Here is an 18683-nt window from a genome sequence, read left to right as displayed (position 1 = left end):
TTGTATCTTGCTGTGTCTTTGCTTTGCTGAGAGCTCTGGTAGAGGTATGGTGCTGCGGTGGTTTGGCTGTGTGCTGCCTGAGGTGCTCTGAGCAGTGCATAGAGCATCAGGAGGAAGTCGTTACCCCTGCCTGGCCCACACTGGTACAGGCAAGCAGCAGAGGGGGCTGGCTGAGAGCTCTGCTGGCAGACAGGCCATGCTGCTGTGTTCCTGTGCCATTAAACAGTTTCCTTGAGTTTGGACCCTTGGGATCCCTGGCTGTGTTTTGTTCCTGTTGTAGTGTTTTGTTTGGTTTTGAGGCCAGTGTGAACTTTACTTCCTTTTGTTAGCCCTCCCAGATGTGTGCTATAGAAACAGGCTTTGTGGAGAGCGTGCTCTGGAAGCCAGTCTTGAACATGTGATTTGGGGAGGAATGTTCTTCAGCAGTTGCCAGAGAGCAGCTGGCAGTTCCTGGTGATGTGTATGACTGGAGTGCAGCTGATGATTCTTTTCTTGTTTTCGTCCGCAGGTTGTGCTAGCAGGCAGTCCTTGCAGAACTGACGCCCAGGGGCTCTTGGACACCACCGGCTGCTTTGGAGCCTCATGCTAGCTTGATGCGTGCAGGACACGCGTGGACCTGGACAAGGCTGGAGATGGGGTGTTTGTAAGCACATTGGCACTTACCATGCACCCAACAGGGTCAGAGGACAGTAGCTTCTCCCGCTCTGCTGTGCAGACCCTCTCCCGAAGCCACTGCCGCAACATCAAACAGAAGATCTCCCAGTGGGAGGGGAGGACACGAGGGTGCTCCAACAAGGAGAAACAGCAGCTGAAGGACTTTGGAGTAAAGTATGATCCCAGCTACAATGCTCTACCCAAAGTGAAGCCAGAACATGCAGAGAAGGGCACGAAGACTGGGTCCAAAGATCCAAAGAGCCTGGGTTTGGACTTCAGGGAATATGCACAGAGCTGCTTGCAGACTGGGGTCTCTGGTGACCTCAAGCCCTGTGTGTGCAGCCCAGCTTCCCAAGCCAACCAGAAAGGAGAATGGCAAGGAGGCTTCCTGGACCTGGGGGCAACACTGCCCCCAGGGAACTTCTATACCTCACAAGCTCTGTGGAGGAGAGTAGATCCCCTTCTGCCTGGCAAAGCCCCATCATTTCCCTTAGACTTTCAGAGGAGGCAAGGGGTCTGTGGCTCCACAGAAAGAGAACTTGAAATCAAGGGAATGGACTCTCTCTGCAGGGCAGAGAGGAGCTTAAAAAACATTTACTCTGAGGCAGAGGAGCAAGAGAAGGAGCTAGCTGCTGTCCCACCACCCAAGCCCCGTAGGACTTTCCGCTATTTTGCAGAAAAGGGTGCTAGTAGCTGTAGTGATGCCAATGCTACCAGGGAAGTTTTCCTGCAAAAGCAGCGTGGAGGAGACTTGGTGTCATCCTCCGGCAGTCCTGAGAAGAAAACAGCCAGCAGGAGGATCAGAGGGAGAACGCAGAGGTACATTGCTTCGTCTCTTGTGTCTGAAACACGTTTCCTTAAATCAGTTTCTAGATGAGTTTGAACAGCTTGCTTGCCATGATACCCTTGTGGAGGTGCTAGTACTGATGATGCCTCTGCTGATGTGGAGAGGATATTTCTGGATGAAAGTATCCTCTTTCCAGCATTGCATATGCACTGCTTTTGCTGCTGATAATCTCACGAAGAAGGTTAAAAGCTCCGAACAGGTGTCAGTCCCATACCATAAAACAGAGTTGAGTGACAATATGCTGGCCCCAGGGAGAGTGCTGCCTGCTTCTTGCCCTGAGCTTGTCCTCAGCTGCAATGGGTGGATTACAGAACAGCTTTCTCTTGGGGCAGTATGACTGCTAAATGTTCCAGCTTTCCTGTGAGTGAAAGATTCTCTTGTTGCTTAAAGTTGGAGGCTGTTGTCTTTGGGTACCACTGTTGCAGTAGGTTTGGGTTTGGCTGTTATTACCTCTTTCCTGTACGTAGGTCCCTGTTACAGAGTAAAAAACCTCTGAGCTAGCTTGCTGCTAGTTCTGCTTACAGATGGGCTGCCTAGGGCAGCCATACCAGAGTGCTGTGTATGTCATAGGTGATGTGGCTAGGACTCCTGAAACATCCTTTCACTATGGCAAAATGTGCAGCAACAAACCAAATTTTATCGTGACAGGCTAAATCCCTTCCAGCTCCTTTGTGGCCTCTGTGCCATAATTTTGAAATGAGGCCAAGTGTATGAAAATGCAAACTTGCAAATGTGGTAACACCCTTAATGTGAGCAGTGGGAAAGGTGCGATAGAAAGCAGTGCTCGAATTCTGAGTACTGCTGCCAGTGCTTAGTCTGCAAAACGTGTTTTGGGTTCTGCCTCAGTGACAGGATGGGACTTGCCATACCTGCTTGAAGTGTGCTTGGCTGTGGAGCCTCCAACTTGATTTTTAATTTAAAAATCTCCAGGAGTAAGTAGGACTCACTTGGTGTGCTGGTTTTGGCTGGGATAGAGTTAATTTTCTTGATGGTAACTTGTGTGGTGCTATGTTTTGGATTTGTGATGAAAACAGTATTGATAACACACCAGTGTTTTAGTTATTGCTGAGCAGCGCTTACACAGAGCCAAGGGCTTTTCTGCTCCTCACCCCACCCCACCAGTGAGCAGGCTGGGGTGGGCAAGGAGCTGGGGAGGATACGGCCAGCACAGCTGACCCCAACTGACCAAAGGGATGTCCCAGACCATACAATGTGCTCAGCAGTAAAAATTGGGGGAAGAAGGAGGAAGGTGGGGGACATTTGGTGTGATGGCATTTGTCTTGCCATGTCACCATTACGTGTGATGGAGCCCTGCTGTCCTGGAGATGGCTGACCACCTGCCTGCCCATGGGAAGCAGTGAATCAATCCTTTATTTTGCCTTGCTTGCATGTGCAGCTTTTGCTTTACCTATTAAACTGTCTTTATCTTGACGCACACATTTTCTCACTTTTACCTTTCTGATTCTGTCCCCATCCCACTGGGTGGGAGCAAGCGAGTGGCTGCATGGGGCTGCACTGCCAGCTGGGGTTAAACCCCAACACTTGGAAATCAGAGAGTCCAGAGTGGAGCATCCACATGCTTGATGGCCCCAAGGAGGACCATACTCTCTGTGGACTGGAGACAGCAACTCACTGGTACATGCAGGTGCCTTTAGAAGAAGTTACACTGGTTTTCCTCTAGGAAATCTTTTGAGTTTGAGGACATCCAGGGCTTCTGCAACCAGAGAGCAACCACCAACTCCCATAGGCTTCAAGAAGAGACAAATGGCACTACAAGATCCGGGCTTGTCTACACACAGTCAGAAGACAACATCTACGAGGACATTATCTGTATGTGCCTGTGCTTCTGGGGGGGGGGGGTGCACTCTATTTAAGGGTAGCAGGTTTTCTGGAGAGGGAGGAATGAAGATGAGAATGCATTGAGGCTCTTTCCAGCTCTGACTTTTAAGGTCTTTGCCATCTGGGGTTCTTTGATGTCAGTAACTATCTGCATGTGAACAGCCTGCTTTCAGATGTCATGGAAGGTTGCTAGAACTGGTGTGCACTAAGCTGATTTCTTTACTAGCTTTTCAAGTGCTTTGCTCAAGTCCTCCACAGAGATCAGCGTGAACACTGACGAAATCCACTGCTTTGCAGTAGAGCTACTTCCTCTGCAGTGGTAGAAGTGTTTTGTTTTGATGAGTCCATTACAGTTTGCCAAGTGGATGGTAGTGGGTTAGAAGGATCTTTGGGTGGTGGGAACCTAATCCATCCTAAAACAGTTCTCTCTCAGACCCCATTAAGGCTTGACAGACAACTGCATGCTCTCCCCGCTTACATCACTTGCAAGAATGCAGGACTTTCTCTCCTTTCATAAATGCCCCGTTCAATGCTTTTTCCAGGTCCTGCAAAAGAGAACCCATACGAAGGTATCAGAGCACTGCCCTTACCCCTGTGGAAGGTCCCATCTGTCTGGAAGCTACCACCCCCCTGGAGCACCAGTAAGGCTCCCAAGGTAGGGTGAGGGGATTAAATTATCTTGTGTTTACACGGAGTCATCCTCACAGGGGCCCTACTTGTGCTCCCCATATTCTCCACTGCTACATCATTGGCTTTCCTTAATTTTTATTGTTTTTTATTAATGTAAATGATAATGAACAGCCACAGCAGTGGCAGTTGATTAAGCAGCTAAGGAGCAAAAGAATAGGAACAAGAGAGTGTTGATGAGATGTTTGAGCATGTGGGGTGGGGGTGGGATGGAGAGCTTGGCAGAGCAGGAGGCTGCAGCAAGTTTATCTTTTATAACCTGACTCCTTTGACTCTGAGCCTGGACCAAAGCTGAATCCCAGGCTTAACCATCTCTTTTGATTCTGTTTTCTAGCCTCTCCCAAAACCTCCCTTCCTCAGTGGCAAGGCTCTTGAGCTGAAGCCATCCCAGACAAGTTTCCAAGGGAAAATGGTGAAGGACATAACCCTGCCTGTCACACCGACTGAGTGGAATCTGTTCCGAGCAGTAGAGGCTGCTAGCAAGAGAAAGAACTTGCCCTGGGTGAGATTTAAGCATAAAACTACTTCTTGCATGGTGTTTCAAACTCTTGCTGCTTTGTCTAGCACCTTCTAAGTGCTTTGTAAGTGGTCATGGAGCTGTGTGCCTGGCAGGTGAATGCTGGTTAGCACTGCTGTATGTGCTTGACCCGTTTCCCCTCCAAGTAGCAGGGCAGGTATTCAGGGATCAAAAACCAGAGTGCTAGTTCTAGCTGGGGCGGCAGTGGTTTTGTTGGCCAAGAATCCGCAAATGGATTATTAGGTGTTGACGTGGGTACCAGTCCTGTGTGTGAATACTCGTGCTTTGTCGTTTAAGCCTTGTTCCCAATGCTTCCGTGAAGTATGATGATGCTGGGTTTGTGCAGGAATGCAAGGAAGCTCTCTGTGAGCTAAAGGGCCAGCTCTGTGCAATTGTGTGTACATGTCCCTTGCTCCTGATGACTTCTTAGACTGACCCCAACATTCTTGCTGCAGACGCTGCGTTGTTAGACAACCAACAGTGTGGGGCTGCTGTGGGGAGCTGGCTGGGCCTGTGGTTACTTGACATGTTCGCTTGGAGTTCTTGATGCCACCAGGAACATATCCTTGCAGCTGTTCCGTAGTGTAAAGGCAAAGAGCAGCTTCCAGTGATAAGCACGTTTCACAAAGCCTTCATACAGTTCCCTCTGCTGCCTCTGGCTGCCCCGTCCTGCCTGTGTGCAAAGGCAGATATATGTCTGAGGCCAGAGTAGCAAGAAAGGCTTTTAATCCACCGTCATGGTAGAGGACTCTGTTGTAATTCTCATTTGGTATGTTGGGGAATCTTTCTAGATACTAGTATTGGTTACCAGCTCATGTCCCTCAGTAATAAAATGCAGCACGTGCTCTGGAAGGACAGCAGCAGCTACCGCTATAGTGGTCCTTTGTGTGTAGGACTCAAATTCCAGTTATGGTAGTGGCAACAACTTAATTTTGCTGTGGTAAAATCATTTAACTTTTTTATTTATGGTGAAAATTGGGTGTATTTGCTCAAGTTGCACGAGACTGTGAGGTAGAGTTGGACAGCTGCAGAACACTTCTAGAATGTTAAGTATGTTAGGATAGCAAGCAACTTCTGTGTGTGTTTTTAAACAAACTGTAGGCCTCAAAAAGCAGGAGGGAGGTGGCAAGTTTATAAAAATGCTGTGATGGAGAGTATCTTTCATTTGGAAGGGGAAAATAAAACATTCTGCAAAAGCAAACCTATTCAAAAAATCTGGTGACAATTTATGTGCAGGAAGCACACTATTCTTTTTTGCTCACAAGGAATTGAGCCAAGATTGCTTGAGAGATTGAGAAAAGGATCGGAGTCTAGAAAGAAGGAACTTAACTCATTGCTTAAGAACACATAGCTGCCTTAAACACAGCCAGTATCTCTCACTCTTTGGTGACTAAACCGCACAAAAATCAGAACAGAAATGGAAATCCTCTAGGTAAAGCTGGATGGTAGAGGGGAATGAAGGCAGGTTTTGCAAGAGAAGCACTACTTTCTGCTGTGGGCTGTTTTCTACCTCGCATCCACCTTGTGCTGGGAGGGCTAGCTAATGTAGGAAATGGGGAGAAATAGATCCGAAAAGGAGAAGAGTGTAAGCCTAGTTTGCTGAGCTGGGGATAAAGCCTTGAGCTGAAAAACAGGTTCTCTTGCTGAATATCTTTCTTTTTATGCAGTATTTGTGGTGAGAAATGGCTGGGCCCCACCCTCCTATATCCAGTAGGAGCATTTAATGAATTCTTGAGACAAGAATGAACTTGACCTGCTTGCTGCACTTGGCATAAATCCTTCTTCACAATGAAGTGATAGCCGTCTTTGATGTGCAGAATCAAGGAGCCATGGGCAGCATCCTGTACCTGGCAGCTGGGTGGGGGGGAGCAGTCCAGAGACACCTGTGGCAGGAGTAACAGAAGGCAGTAGGACTTCGGTTTTAAGGCCATTGTGACCGGTGGAAGGAAGGTTAACAGCACTGAATGTCTAAATGGTGACCCTTCTTTCATGTCTGTAGCTTAGTCTGCATTGCACTATGTTTTTTTTCCATTTTTTTTCTTCCAGTGGACCAGTCTGTGGTGTCCCTGCAGCACAGACCCATTATTCTGTCCTGCTGTTTTTCTGCACCTATGCAAAATGAAATACATAATCCTTTCTTTTTAGTGAACTACCCTGGGACAAGGACTGTGCTTAGAGCAGCCTTGTTCTGTGCCTGACTTGGTGCTTTGGAGAACTTACTGTAGCTGTCTGACATCCAACTACAGCAGCAAACTTCAAAAACAAACAAAAACCAAACCCCAAGCTACACTGAGAGAGCTCTGCTTAATCTGGGCTTGGAAAGAATTGGGATGCTTGAGAGTATGTGGAGTTCAGAGTCCTTTGTGATGGAGGGTTTGTAAGATATTCTTGCAAGTGCCTTTGCAGTTAGCCTCTCTAACAGAAAATGGAGATCTGATACCAGAGAGTTTGCCACTTCTGCTCTCTGTTAAGCAAAGTATGGTAACTCCTAACATGCTTGTACAGCTTGGTGTCAGCTCTGAACTGCGCTAACAGTAGTGTCTCTCTTGTAGTTGGAATTCTGTGCTTATTCATGATCCAGTGAGCTGTGCTGGAAGTACTCTAGCAAGCAGTGTCTCTGCCAGTGCCCCTGGCAGGACTCGAGCAGCCTTTCACAAGTCTTGTGGTGCTAGAAGATAGCTGTTGGGCTGCAGCCCTCCTGGCACCTGGATCCTTTTCTGGACTCCTACGTTAACCTCAGCTTCTGCTTTGGATTTCAGCTGGTACTAAAAATACAGAAGATCTTTGATTCTAAGCGTGGAAAGAAGAGGCTGAAGTTGCTCAGTCCTGCGGGGAGAGAAGCGCCTCCAGTGAAAGGTACAGAGCTCTGCAGTACTGTTTGCTTCACTATAAACCTCTTGAGCAGCACAGTTCCCATATGTCCTTGGGCACTGTTATTGAGTCCTGCACCATCGGCCCCTGCAGCTTGTGCTGTGCTGACCTGACAGTTCTAAACCCTGTGTCTTGCAGCTGGAACTGTTGAGCTTTCAGCACTGCTAGGACTGGGAACACTTGCCAAGTTTAACACTGTCACAAATGGAAGATGCTGCTGCGATCTGAGCCTGAAGAGCTGGGCTACTCATTAAAAGTGCTTTTCCAAAAAAGCAGGACAAACCCAAAAATTTCCCGCAAAACCACTTGGCATGCGAACTTCCTCTGACTACTCCACTCATTGCTTTTGTGCCTCTGAAGGGCATGATGTTCTTGTGTTCTTCTGATTTTTGTAGCCATGGTATGGTTTTTATTTATAGTATATTCTGTTCAGCAACTTTGTTAATTTTTACAGCAGTATCAAATAGCCACCTGGTTTCTGTTCTTTGCCTGTGTTAGCTAACCTTCAGGTGGTTTACTGGAAACAGTGACTTGATATCAACTCTACTTTTTGAAATTTACTGTTGTAGCACATTTGCCAGTACCGGCTTTGCTGATTCTTTGAGCAGGATAGGTGGGCAGCCCTGAGTGATGCTGGTCTGATGAGTCTAACCTTCTCTCTCTCTCCCAAGTTTGGGTGTTGCCCATCTTCCTTCTGCATGGCTAATAAGTGAAAACTATGTGTGTTTCAGGTGAAACCAGTGGGAATGAAAGTGATACAGAAGGTCAGCCAAAAAGTGAGTGAATCACAGGGGCTGGTACTGTCCTCATAGCACTACACCAGGGGTCTTCAAACTACGGCCCGTGGGCCGAATACGGCCCCCCAGGATCCTCAATCCGGCCCCTGGTATTTACAGACACCCCCCCACCCCACCCCCGCCAGGGGTTGTGGGGGGGAAACCAAGCAGCCGCAGATGGCTGCCTGCCACTTCATCCACCCGCCGGCCCCCTGTTTAAAAAGTTTGAGGACCCCTGGACTACACATATGACTAAGGCTCTAATGGGATAAGCATACCGACTAGCTGCAGCTTCTGCTGAGACAGAGAAAGGGAACATCTAAGAGGCAGCATGGCCAAGGCTGGGAGCTGTTGCTGTGACAAATCAACCTGTACTTCTGCCGCTTCTCCTGAGCCATTGAGGTTTAACGCTGTTAATCTGCCAGTTGCTAGAAGTAGATTCATTTTTGGGTTGGTAGATTCACACTTAAATATGTCTTGCAGGAGATTGTCCCTGGATCACCTTTGCTTCTAACACTTGAGGTTATTTTCCCCCACTTCCTTCCCTTCTGTTTTACATGTATGATGCTGTGAAATGCCCTTTCCTCTGGGGAGAAATCAATTGGCTATTTATCTGGTTCCACAGTCCTGAGTTTGATCATAGGCCCAGACTACAGACTTGAAATACTTGGTTTTAGCTGGTGTGGGAGGGACCAAAGGGGTCTTAGTTTCTGTGCTGATAAGGTTTGAATGTGGAATGGTAATGGTTGGCCAGCAGCCCTGATGACTGTCATGTCTCTAAGCCAGCATTTAGTGAAAAGGACCAACGGAATTGTTTTAGACCTTGGAGGGTGGAGGGAAGCATACAGAAGGCCTTAGCCTGGAGCAAATAGTCAAGTGCCACCTTTTGATGTTAAGGAGAGTAATGGAGAGTGAAGAGTCTTTGCAGAAATACAGTGATAGAGTCACTGCCTGATTTAAGGGTTTTTTCCAAAGTGTCCAGACTGTGTCATGGTGACTGGGCCACAGGAATTTCTTACATCAGAGTGCTGTGCTTGTCCTTGTGAGTCTATGCTGCCTGTCAAGATGTCCCAGCCTGAGGTTTCTTGGCCAGGAGACTGGCTCTGCCTCTCGTGAATGCCCATGCTGCTTTACAGGGTAGCTGCCTGAGGCCAGGCAATTGCTGAACTGCTGGAGCTGGGCTTCTTCTCACAGCTGAGCTTCCCTCATTGTTACCACGGCTGTTGCTCTGAGATGTGTGGAAAGAATGTCAGGACAGCAGGAAAACACTAGCTCTTGGTCAAGAGGGATTTGCAGAGCTGCTGCAAGGCCATCACTCACCTATCTGGAACAGCCCTGTGCTTGAGGGGCTGATGCAGGAGTCCCAAGTCCTGTGGAGTGCAGCACTGATGTTAGGCACACGCACCCATCTCTTTTCCTCCTTCTGAAGTTGGTAACGAGTCCTATTTTGTGACCTGTAGGTGTGTGACAGTATAGCCACAGGCTGGTTTGGGGTTTGTTCCTTTCCTCAGGTCAACACAGGTGCCTGCTGCAGTCGGCCTCCAAGAGGAACCCACGCTACCAGACTTTGGAGAGGGATTTGATAGAACTTCAGGAGCAGCGGCTATTTGAGCTGTTTGTGGTGGTGTCCCTGCACAAGAAGTCACCTGAGATGACCTACACACCGCAGATCATACAGCAGTTTCCCAGCAAGGTAGGAGCTGCATGGAAACCTGCCCACAAAACACACTCAGCAGCTGTTTTATTTCCCCTCGCAGTGTGTATCCTTCCTAAACTCTGTTCTGGTAAAGCTGACCCGCTGGTTAGGGTACAGGCTTGGAATATAAAGCACCTTGCTTTGTACAGACCTAATGTATAGTGTTGGGCAGTTGTGGAATATCTTTCCTGATTATGAGCTTAGTGTCTTTTTTCTGGAACTAGGAAGGCTTCTACTCTAATTGCCTGGATATATCATAAAGCCATACTGTACTGAGCAACACTGCTGAGACAGCCTGCAGGAGGGGAAAGGGAGTGCAGTGCTCTGTTCCCAAAGCTGTCATGACCTCATCCTGGTAGTCTGTGATTTATAAACAAGGGGTGAAGCAATGTAAATGGTGGTGCACAGGAACACGAATCCCAGGGCTTTTATGCTTATCTATGCTGTCCTGGGGAAAAAAAACACCCTAAAATGGCAGTGCCATGTGTACTAGCCCCCAAAAAGCTGAGAACTGTGGAAATTAAAGTACTGTTTAATTTTACTTGTAGAACAAACCATTTGGGATAAGCTTTCTTTCTGTCTGTTCAGCCCAAATGGATGATGAGATGTCCCAGCCTGAGGTTTCTTGGCCTCACATAAGTGTACACCATGTCATAATTCAGTCACAGTAGTTACTGTGAAGCTGAGAGGATGGAGCCTTAATGCTTGCTTCTGTGGTTCCAGATTGAAATGAATATTCAGTTGTCACCATCGAGGCTTGTACCTGTTGCCTTCTTCTAAAAAAACAGAACAAACCTAGTAATTCTAGCCGTGCAATCAGGAGTAAGCCAGAGATGATTGAGGAATATGCATGTCATCCAAATGGAGAAGGAGTTGTCAGACTCAATAAAGGGAGGTTACGTGGGACTCCAGCAGGACCCATAGCGTCCAGCTGCATAAGGCTTTTGTGTGCAAATAACTAATGTCTTAAATATGTAAATGTTTGAGATTCACAAAATGAATAAGGGACTACAGCCAGAAAGAGTGCAGAGTCTTAATTTAGTGGGTAAAGCTGAACATATGTACATAATATCTACTAAAAGCGCAAACTTCATGGTGTTAGGAGGAAGAAAAGAATGTAACCAGATTTAGTTTTTCCCTGGTGCACCCTCTCAATCTGCTCATTGCCTTTGGGAAGGGCAGCACATTGTTCTTTTCCTGCTGCCCTAGCAGGCAATCAGACCCAACTGTACCATGTGTCTCTTTACTGGCTTTTATAAATGCATTAAGAAAACAAATTGTTTTCTTAGTGTTTATTTATCCTCTGCTCAAATCAAAGTGTTTTGGTGGGTGACTTTATATGGGAAAGTCTATCATGTTGGGATTTTGCAAGAAACATTGCCCAGTAATTATGGAGGTGTTCTGATTACAGATTTGTCTCCCTTCTAAAGATAGCCTTGTTTCCAAGTAATCTGCTTGTCATCCTCTTTTTTGGGCTGCATGCCCAAGGACATCAAAGCTTTTGTGCAACTGTTACTCTGTGAAAATGCTGTACTGTTTTCCTAACCGCTCCTTCCATGCTTTTGCAGCTTGGGACACTGGACTAGCCTAGATGTGCTGATTGAGAGTACAGTGTCTAAAATCAGCTTTATCCAATAAACTTTCCTCTTCTCAGAGGCATATCCTACTTAAATATGAACTCTCTTATTTGAAAACCTTCCTTTTGCCCCTTCTGGGCAGTTCTGAGCATGGGACGTTGTCCTGTAGCCTTTGAGGGATTTGACTTGAGCCCCACACATGGTAACTGGGACATGTGATTCAGATACACTGTTTTCGCAATTGAATTATGAGTGATCTGCACATCACAAGCTGAACACTCTTGTGTTCCCAATTCCCATTTCTCTTAGGGCCTTCAAATTTCCTAGGAATAGAACTGAGGTGAGCTGATGCAACCATTGTTTGGGGGGTCAATTCTAGCTTCATTCCCCAATAAACTTGGCCATGCTTGTAAATTCTTACTCAGTTCTTACCAAGATGAGCTGGGTAATTTTACAAAGGTCAAATCAGCCAGAAGGGTACAAGAGGGAACTGGCAATCTGTTAGTCAGAATCTATGTTCTTCTATACTCGTGCATTAGCTATCTGATGGTTCAGCGGGAAGATACTGTCTCCCATTGTTTTAAATGCTGCAGCTGGCAGCTGTGCACCACACTTCAGTGACTTCAGATGCAAATTGTGTTACCCCTCCAGCCTGAACATCCCTTCAGACAGTCCAAGGATACTGAAGAGAGGCTAAAGGTCATTCCCAAATTCTGCTTTCCAGATCCCAAAGACTGGTTTCCTACATCAGACCTTAAAAGGTAAAGACTTGTGCTGAAAGCTTAGGTATGTGCCTGTTTCCTGGACCAGGGGAACTGCAGCCAGAGCAAGGGAAAATGGGAAAGGCTGAATCCTTAAACCCTGTGATACAGAAAGATGAGACATGGAGGTGGACTCAGAAGTGCTGCTTCTGCTCGAGCACCATCTTTCCTATAAGAAGGAAGTTTGTAACATCTGTTCAAGGCCAGATCGCAGGGCTGGCAAGTGCTTCTGTTGCTCCTTGGCAGAGTGGAGAAGCAACTGGGAAGGAAGAGCTGCAGTAGCTCAACGGGCTGCAGGTTTTTACACTGGGTAGAGCCTAAAGTAGCTTGCTAATCACAGCAGGGGGTCTTCAGCATGACCAGAAAGAGAATGGCTTGTAGTCTGTAGCTTTGTTTGTCAGTCTCTTCTCTGAACTGTGTGGTTAATTTAACCCTGACTGTTCTTTGGCTCCCCAGTGAAACGTTTTCTTTTGTGTTGACGGGTGAGGATGGCAGCCGCTGGTTTGGGTACTGCAAGAAGCTCCTGGTAAGCATCTGTGTATTGGATGGAGTGTAAAGTGTGTATTGGGTGGAGTGTAAAGTATGTATTGATAAATGCACAGTCAAGTGCAGGATGTGAATCAGCAGCAATTTCCCATGTGGGTTACGTAGTGCCTGTGCTGCTGCCAAGGTTACCAGCCCTTTGTATGCATAAGGGAGGGAGCACGGTGATGACCAGAGAGACATTGAAATGGGCTCTGGGCATGAAAGACAGCTTCTGGAACTGGCCATTCCTCAGGAGTCTTCTAAGTCAGAAGAGTAGAGGGACCTACAGCAGGAGGAATTCTGTGTATTAGCTATAGCATAGGTGCTAGGTTGTTTGTTGCATCCCTGCTCTCAGCATAACTGTTCCTGTTGCCTTTCAGCCAGAGGGGAAAGGGAAGCGCCTTCCTGAGGTATACTGCATCGTTAGCCGCCTGGGCTGCTTCAACCTCTTCTCCAAGGTGAAGTGGGGAAAGCCTGCTACTTCTTACCAGACTTGAGTCTCTGACAACCTGCCAGCTCCAGAAAGTAACTGGATGCTTCTGTCCAGTCTAGAATTGCTTAGCATTTGTAACTCATCCCAGGAGAGTGGTGCTTCCTTGCTGCCTTTGCTTTGACAGGGCAAATAAAATGATACTATTGCTGAGACTTCTCAGCCGATACATAGACAACTATTCTTTCAGGAAATTATTGTTGGGAAGTGGCTTCTAATAACCTGGTATTACTGATGGTGCCCCTTCACCCTCTTCTTCCGTGACTTGGAAATCGAAAATTAGTTTGGAGCTGGGGGGCAGATCTCAGCTTGTTTCTCTTAGCACCATGAGGAAAGTAGATAAAGAGGTAAAGACTGGGAAAAACTACTGCAGGTAAAGGGCAGCTATTGCAGAAGAATACAGGGACAAGCTTATGATGAAAGCTGATTCCTAATCATTGAGCATAGAGGTTCTAGAACAGTGTTTCAGATTTCCTGGGGAAGAAGATGGGATGTCACTTTTCTTCTCTTAACGAGTTGTGAGAATTTGATTACACTATACAAGAAATTTCTTTGCAGTAGCCGGAGACTGGATTTGAGAATGGAGGGTTGTACTCTCCTGTATCTGTTCCCATTTGATTGTTCAGACATTTGAGAGGAGCTTCAGGGGTTCCAAGTGAGGGGGAAGTGGGCTGTAAGTGTGCTAGAGCCTTCAGATGTAGCTATGGCACAGGATACTCTGAGGCTCGTACCTCCTCTGGTTCGCCAGCAGGCATTGAACCGATGCCCTGTGTATTTTCTTGCAGATTTTGGATGAAGTGGAGAAGAGGCGAGAAATGTCCCCAGCCCTAGTGCACCCATTCATGCGCAGTGTGATGGAGGCACCCTTCCCGGCTCCTGGGCGCACCATCGCTGTGCGGAGTTTCCTGCCAGGAGCGGGAAATGAGGTAATGGGAACTGGGAATGGCTGCGCGGTGGAGTGATGCCACCTGTAAATAATTAGTCTGAAGATAATGTCTGAAGGAAGGCTGTTGCAGAAACTGGCTTCCTGTTGAATCGCCCACTGTGGAAGTGATTCCCTGCTTTTTAAGGAAGAGCTGCTCGGGGGTCCTCTGCGATGCCCTGCACCAGCTGCCCAGGCCACAGGGCTCCGCTTGTGAGGAGCCGCCAGCACTGCTCCCCTCGGCCCGGTCCCATGCTGTGGCGTTCTCCTGCAGCACCCCGCGTCTCTGCTTGCCTCTCAGGTGATGGAACTCTGCCGTCCGCTGGATTCTCGACTTGAACATGTTGACTTTGAATGCCTGTTTAAGTGTCTGAGTGTCTCTCACACGATTCGGGTCTTTGCCTCTCTCCTGCTGGAAAGGAGGGTGATCTTTGTTGCTGACAACTTAAGGTAAAAAATGAGTCTGAGTGACTAGTCCTTTGTGAGGGATCCTGTTTTTTCTTCTGCATTTGGGCTTGTTTCATGTGCAAGCTTCTCTAACTTGTAAATAGTTACATTTGAAAGCTTTCTGCAGACATTCCACACAACATGTGCATGCTTAGAATTTTGAGTATGCTCTTTTCCCAGGAGGACATAAAGGAATGCTTCCTTTACCTCTTTAGCCTGGGTTGATGCTGCTCCTAGCTCCCCATAACTGACTTTAAAAGTGGACACATGGGGCTTCTGGTGATGCACAAACAACATACATGAATTACATTTTCCCTGAGCATTTCTAACCTGTCTCTGTAGCCGAATACTGAACGAGACATTGACAATCCACTCTGTGCTTCTTACCTTTCTAGCACTCTATCTAAATGTGGCCACGCCGCAGTTGCAATGCTTTATCCCTTCACTTGGCAACACACCTACATACCAGTCCTGCCAACTTCTATGATTGATATTGTGTGCTCTCCGACCCCATTCTTAATTGGCATTCTCTCCTGCTCGTTACCACAGCTCCAGGACCTGCCCATAGAAGAGGTGAGAACTGGGTGAAGCTTAGTGGAGGGACAATGTCAGTGGTATGAGGCTGACCTCTCTGGAATAATCTCTGTGGATTCTGCCTTCATTCTGTCTTAATACAGACTCTTAAACTATTCTGGGACAGTTGGTAAACTTGCCAGATTTTTGTCATAGGTGTTCCATTGTAATCAAAGATAAATAATATTCACTGTTCTTATAGACGGGCTGCAGCTATGCAAAACTTATGTTTTGTGTGTGACATCCCCTGCCACTGAGGATATTTGGGCAGGGGGTGGGGTGTCTGTGTGTGTGTGTGGGGGGAAGTTGGTTTTTTTTCTGTACAGCAGCATACCTGGTTATAAGTGAGTGTGTTTTGTACATCTTTCCCCAGGTTCTGATTGTTGATCTTTGCGGTGACAAGTTCTTGCAAGAGGTGAGTGAAATAACAGTACCAGTCACTCATAGTTATATGCCCAGAAAAGACATCAATGCAAGAAAATGAACATAAGAAATCGGCAAAAGCTAGTGTTTGTATGTAGACTCCAGTGGCTGAAGAAGTGTTTTGATTCCTTTTTGACCAGTGGAAAAGGGAACAGCCTTACAAATCCTTGTTGCAAGACTGAGGTTGCTTGAGGTACAGAGCTCTGCAAAACCAAAGATGCTGCTCATCTGAGCTGAATTTTAAACCAGGTGCTTAGTTGGTTCATTATGTGAAGTGGACCACTAAGATTCTTTGCTGCTTTCTGTGTACTTGTTCTCTGCAGGGTGTTCTCCTCTCTTGTCTAGCTGGGGTGTTGGTTTTAGTTTGGCTGGTTTTTTTCCAGGAGTGATATTCTAGCAGACAAATTATCATGGTTTACTTGTGGTTCGCTGCTGAACTTCACCTAATGTGCTTCTACATCACCAGAGAAGCAGCTGTAAACATACTGGAGTATTACTAGCTCAGGAGGATATTTGCATCTCTTTTTCCTTGCCTTACTGTTCTATTTTGCATTGCAGTCTGCAATTGGAGAAAGGTATTAAAGGATGGGGGTTTTTAAGCATAATGTTGAGGCTTCTCATATTTTCTCAACAGACATTTGTTCTTGTGTGTTTCATCACTGGTGTAATAAGCCTGAGTTTGTGTCGTGGATATAGTGTATGTTGTTCTGTGTTGGCCAGTTGCATGTGTGACTCTTAATAGTACGTAGTCAGAGGGTGCTGTGCATGTGTTTTCTGTGTCTACAAGGCACATGTATTATCTCCACCAAGATATGCCATATCACGGAGTAACTTCCCTGTTTAGGCATGTTATGAGTATTTCTCATGTGTTCACAATGAGAAGGTTCAACTGATGATAGAAATAACACAGAAATGCTTTCATGGCCATTTTTCTCTGTAGGCATCAGATGAAGATGCAATCCTGCCTGATAAACTCCAGGCTGCACTTGTGCAAATCTTGGAAGAACGAAGTGAAATCCTGTCACATGTGCAGAGTGATACACAAGGTACTTCTATGGAAAAGTGTTTTCACATTAGCAAGTTTCTACAGCTTCCATGTAGTTGGTATGAAAATGAGCAAATGGAAATAAACACTAGGAAGTGACATTTTAGAAAGCTATTTTCCTGTGATCATCTTTCTTGTGAATGTGTTAAGAAAGAACTTTGGTGTCCCAACAATTGTACCTTTTTTCACAAGCAGTACATGGAGAACTCTAGTTTTCCTTCACCAAGTGCGTCAGTTCCCATGCTTTGAGTTTTTTCAAGTGGCAGAGAGAATATTTTTTCTTAAACAGAGAATGCAGCACATTTCTGTGCTTTAGAGAGTAGTCTGACAGATCATTTTCAATTGAGCTGCTTTATGCATAATCCATCAGATAAATTAAATGTGAGAATTTTAAAAAGCATTGAGCAGCTTGAGAGAATGGTGTTGGCAAATTACATAATTCCACACACATCAGAAGCAACAGTTAGTTTTCCAGTGCGTTTCTGTTCTGTAGTTTGCCTAATTCTTTAAGAGAATTAAACTTAAGAGTGCTATGAGCTTACAGCTTATTAGACATTGGATGTTTTAACAGGTGAAAAGAAATTATGAATGCTTTTAACTACTGGAAGAGCTTTAGAATGGAACTTGTCTCAGCTGCAGCAGGAAGTTGACATGGGAGAGAAATCTTAATAGTTGGGCTATGGCTTCTTTGATATCAAACACTCCTCTGAAATGTCCTCCTAGTCTGAGACACCCAGCTGAAAAAGTAACTGCTGCTCCTCTTTTAGAAGAAGAGTGACCAAAGTGATGAATGTAGGTGGAAACTTCTCTGTCATCCTCTTCACAGGTGACATACCTCTTAACTCCCTGGTTTCTGAAGCTTTTGTGCAGTTCTTTGTGGAGATTGTTGGACACTACTCCCTGCACATGAATGTCACAGAAAAAGGAGAGCGGGTGTTTCAGCGGGAACGATTCCGTAAATCCCACGTGTCACGCAATGTGCGTCACTTCTTGCACTTCTTCATGGAAACACAGATGTTTGCAGGATTTATACAGGATCGAGAGCTGAGTAAGAATGTGGTCAAAGGTGAGGTTTGATATTACTGTCTTGTTTTACAAAGTCACTTTTCAAAGTAACTGTCCTGTGACTTTGACTCTTAAGAAGCCTTTTGTCCTGGTGAGTTATCCTGTTGGCATTTTGGCATATGTCATAGTTCCATGCCTTTCTAATAACTCAACAGAATTCATGTTACGAAGCAGAGAATTTCTGTATCTCACCTTTGTGGGCTTGATCCTGCAGCTTCCATTACATGCCTGATTTCCTTTTCGTAATGTCCTTGTTAATGATGTAAGATGCCGCCTGCTAAAAGATGGAATAGCTCATCTAGGTGAGGGGATTTTTTAATTTTTATTTTTCTCTTTAGGCCTCTTTGAGGTCCGTGCCTTGGAGTATTTGGAGAGTATTTCAGAGACAGAACCAACTGGAATGAACAAAATCCTTCGCAACCTTGGTAAAATGACACTGTTCCTTTCAGTTGATTATTTTTTTTAACAAGTTTGGCTGTTGAACAGCTAATTGCATGCAAAAAGAGAGCAGGGCCCGTTCATGCCTTGTGCACTTGCGTTCCTTTTGCTTAACATCTGTCCCTTCAAGGGACGCTGAACGCTTTGTACGATTTTTCTGTTTATTTTTAAGCTTTTGCATGTTTAGATAGAGGGAGCTGCCCCTCGGAGGGCTGTCTGAGCTGGTTTCCTGGCTTTGGCCGGGCTGAGGGGCAGCGGTGGCCACAGTGAATCCCGCCGCACCGCAGCCCCTGATGAGGTTTTTTTCTCCGCAGGAAGCAAAATGAAATTTCTTCAGAAGAGATGAAGGAGCGCGGCCGGCGCAGGCGCCGCCTCCCCGGAGCCGGGCTGCGCTCTGCCAGGGGCCAGGCTGTGGCCGCGGGGCCCCGCCGCTGTTGCTGCCGCCGCCAATAAGGACCGCTCGGCTCAGCCCGCTCCCGTGTCTGCGTTCCTGAGGGCGTCGGGGGGGGTGGGCGGGGCGGGACGTCACC

The 18683-nt window shown here is 46.5% G+C and overlaps 1 protein-coding gene across 1 annotated transcript; it reads left to right on the top strand.

Annotated features, from left to right (window-relative positions):
* The first annotated feature begins 641 nt into the window (after window positions 1-641).
* On the top strand, window positions 642-18648 carry DENND2C (DENN domain containing 2C). Its single transcript, XM_080367839.1, has 18 exons — window positions 642-1473; window positions 3183-3331; window positions 3883-3995; window positions 4362-4529; window positions 7304-7400; window positions 8147-8191; window positions 9703-9884; window positions 12116-12225; window positions 12682-12751; window positions 13131-13208; window positions 14026-14166; window positions 14464-14612; window positions 15005-15182; window positions 15556-15597; window positions 16546-16651; window positions 17477-17716; window positions 18054-18140; window positions 18468-18648. The coding sequence occupies exons 1-18, from the start codon at window positions 665-667 to the stop codon at window positions 18497-18499; spliced, it is 2796 nt and encodes a 931-aa protein (XP_080223965.1). The 5' UTR covers window positions 642-664; the 3' UTR covers window positions 18500-18648.
* Window positions 18649-18683: the final 35 nt, after the last annotated feature.

The sequence above is a fragment of the Falco punctatus genome, assembly GCF_963210335.1.
Source record: "Falco punctatus genome assembly, chromosome: 17".
Taxonomy (NCBI): domain Eukaryota; kingdom Metazoa; phylum Chordata; class Aves; order Falconiformes; family Falconidae; genus Falco; species Falco punctatus.
Note: the sequence above shows the minus strand (reverse complement) of the source record. Positions and strands in the feature narration are given on the sequence as shown.

Bases quoted from the DNA above. Each gene is read 5' to 3' on its own strand.
- DENND2C (XM_080367839.1), top strand. From the start codon at position 665: ATGCACCCAACAGGGTCAGAGGACAGTAGCTTCTCCCGCTCTGCTGTG. The intron at 12,752-13,130 runs GTAAGCATCTGT...GTTGCCTTTCAG, and splicing joins GGTACTGCAAGAAGCTCCTG to CCAGAGGGGAAAGGGAAGCG. The intron at 17,717-18,053 runs GTGAGGTTTGAT...TTTTCTCTTTAG, and splicing joins GAGTAAGAATGTGGTCAAAG to GCCTCTTTGAGGTCCGTGCC.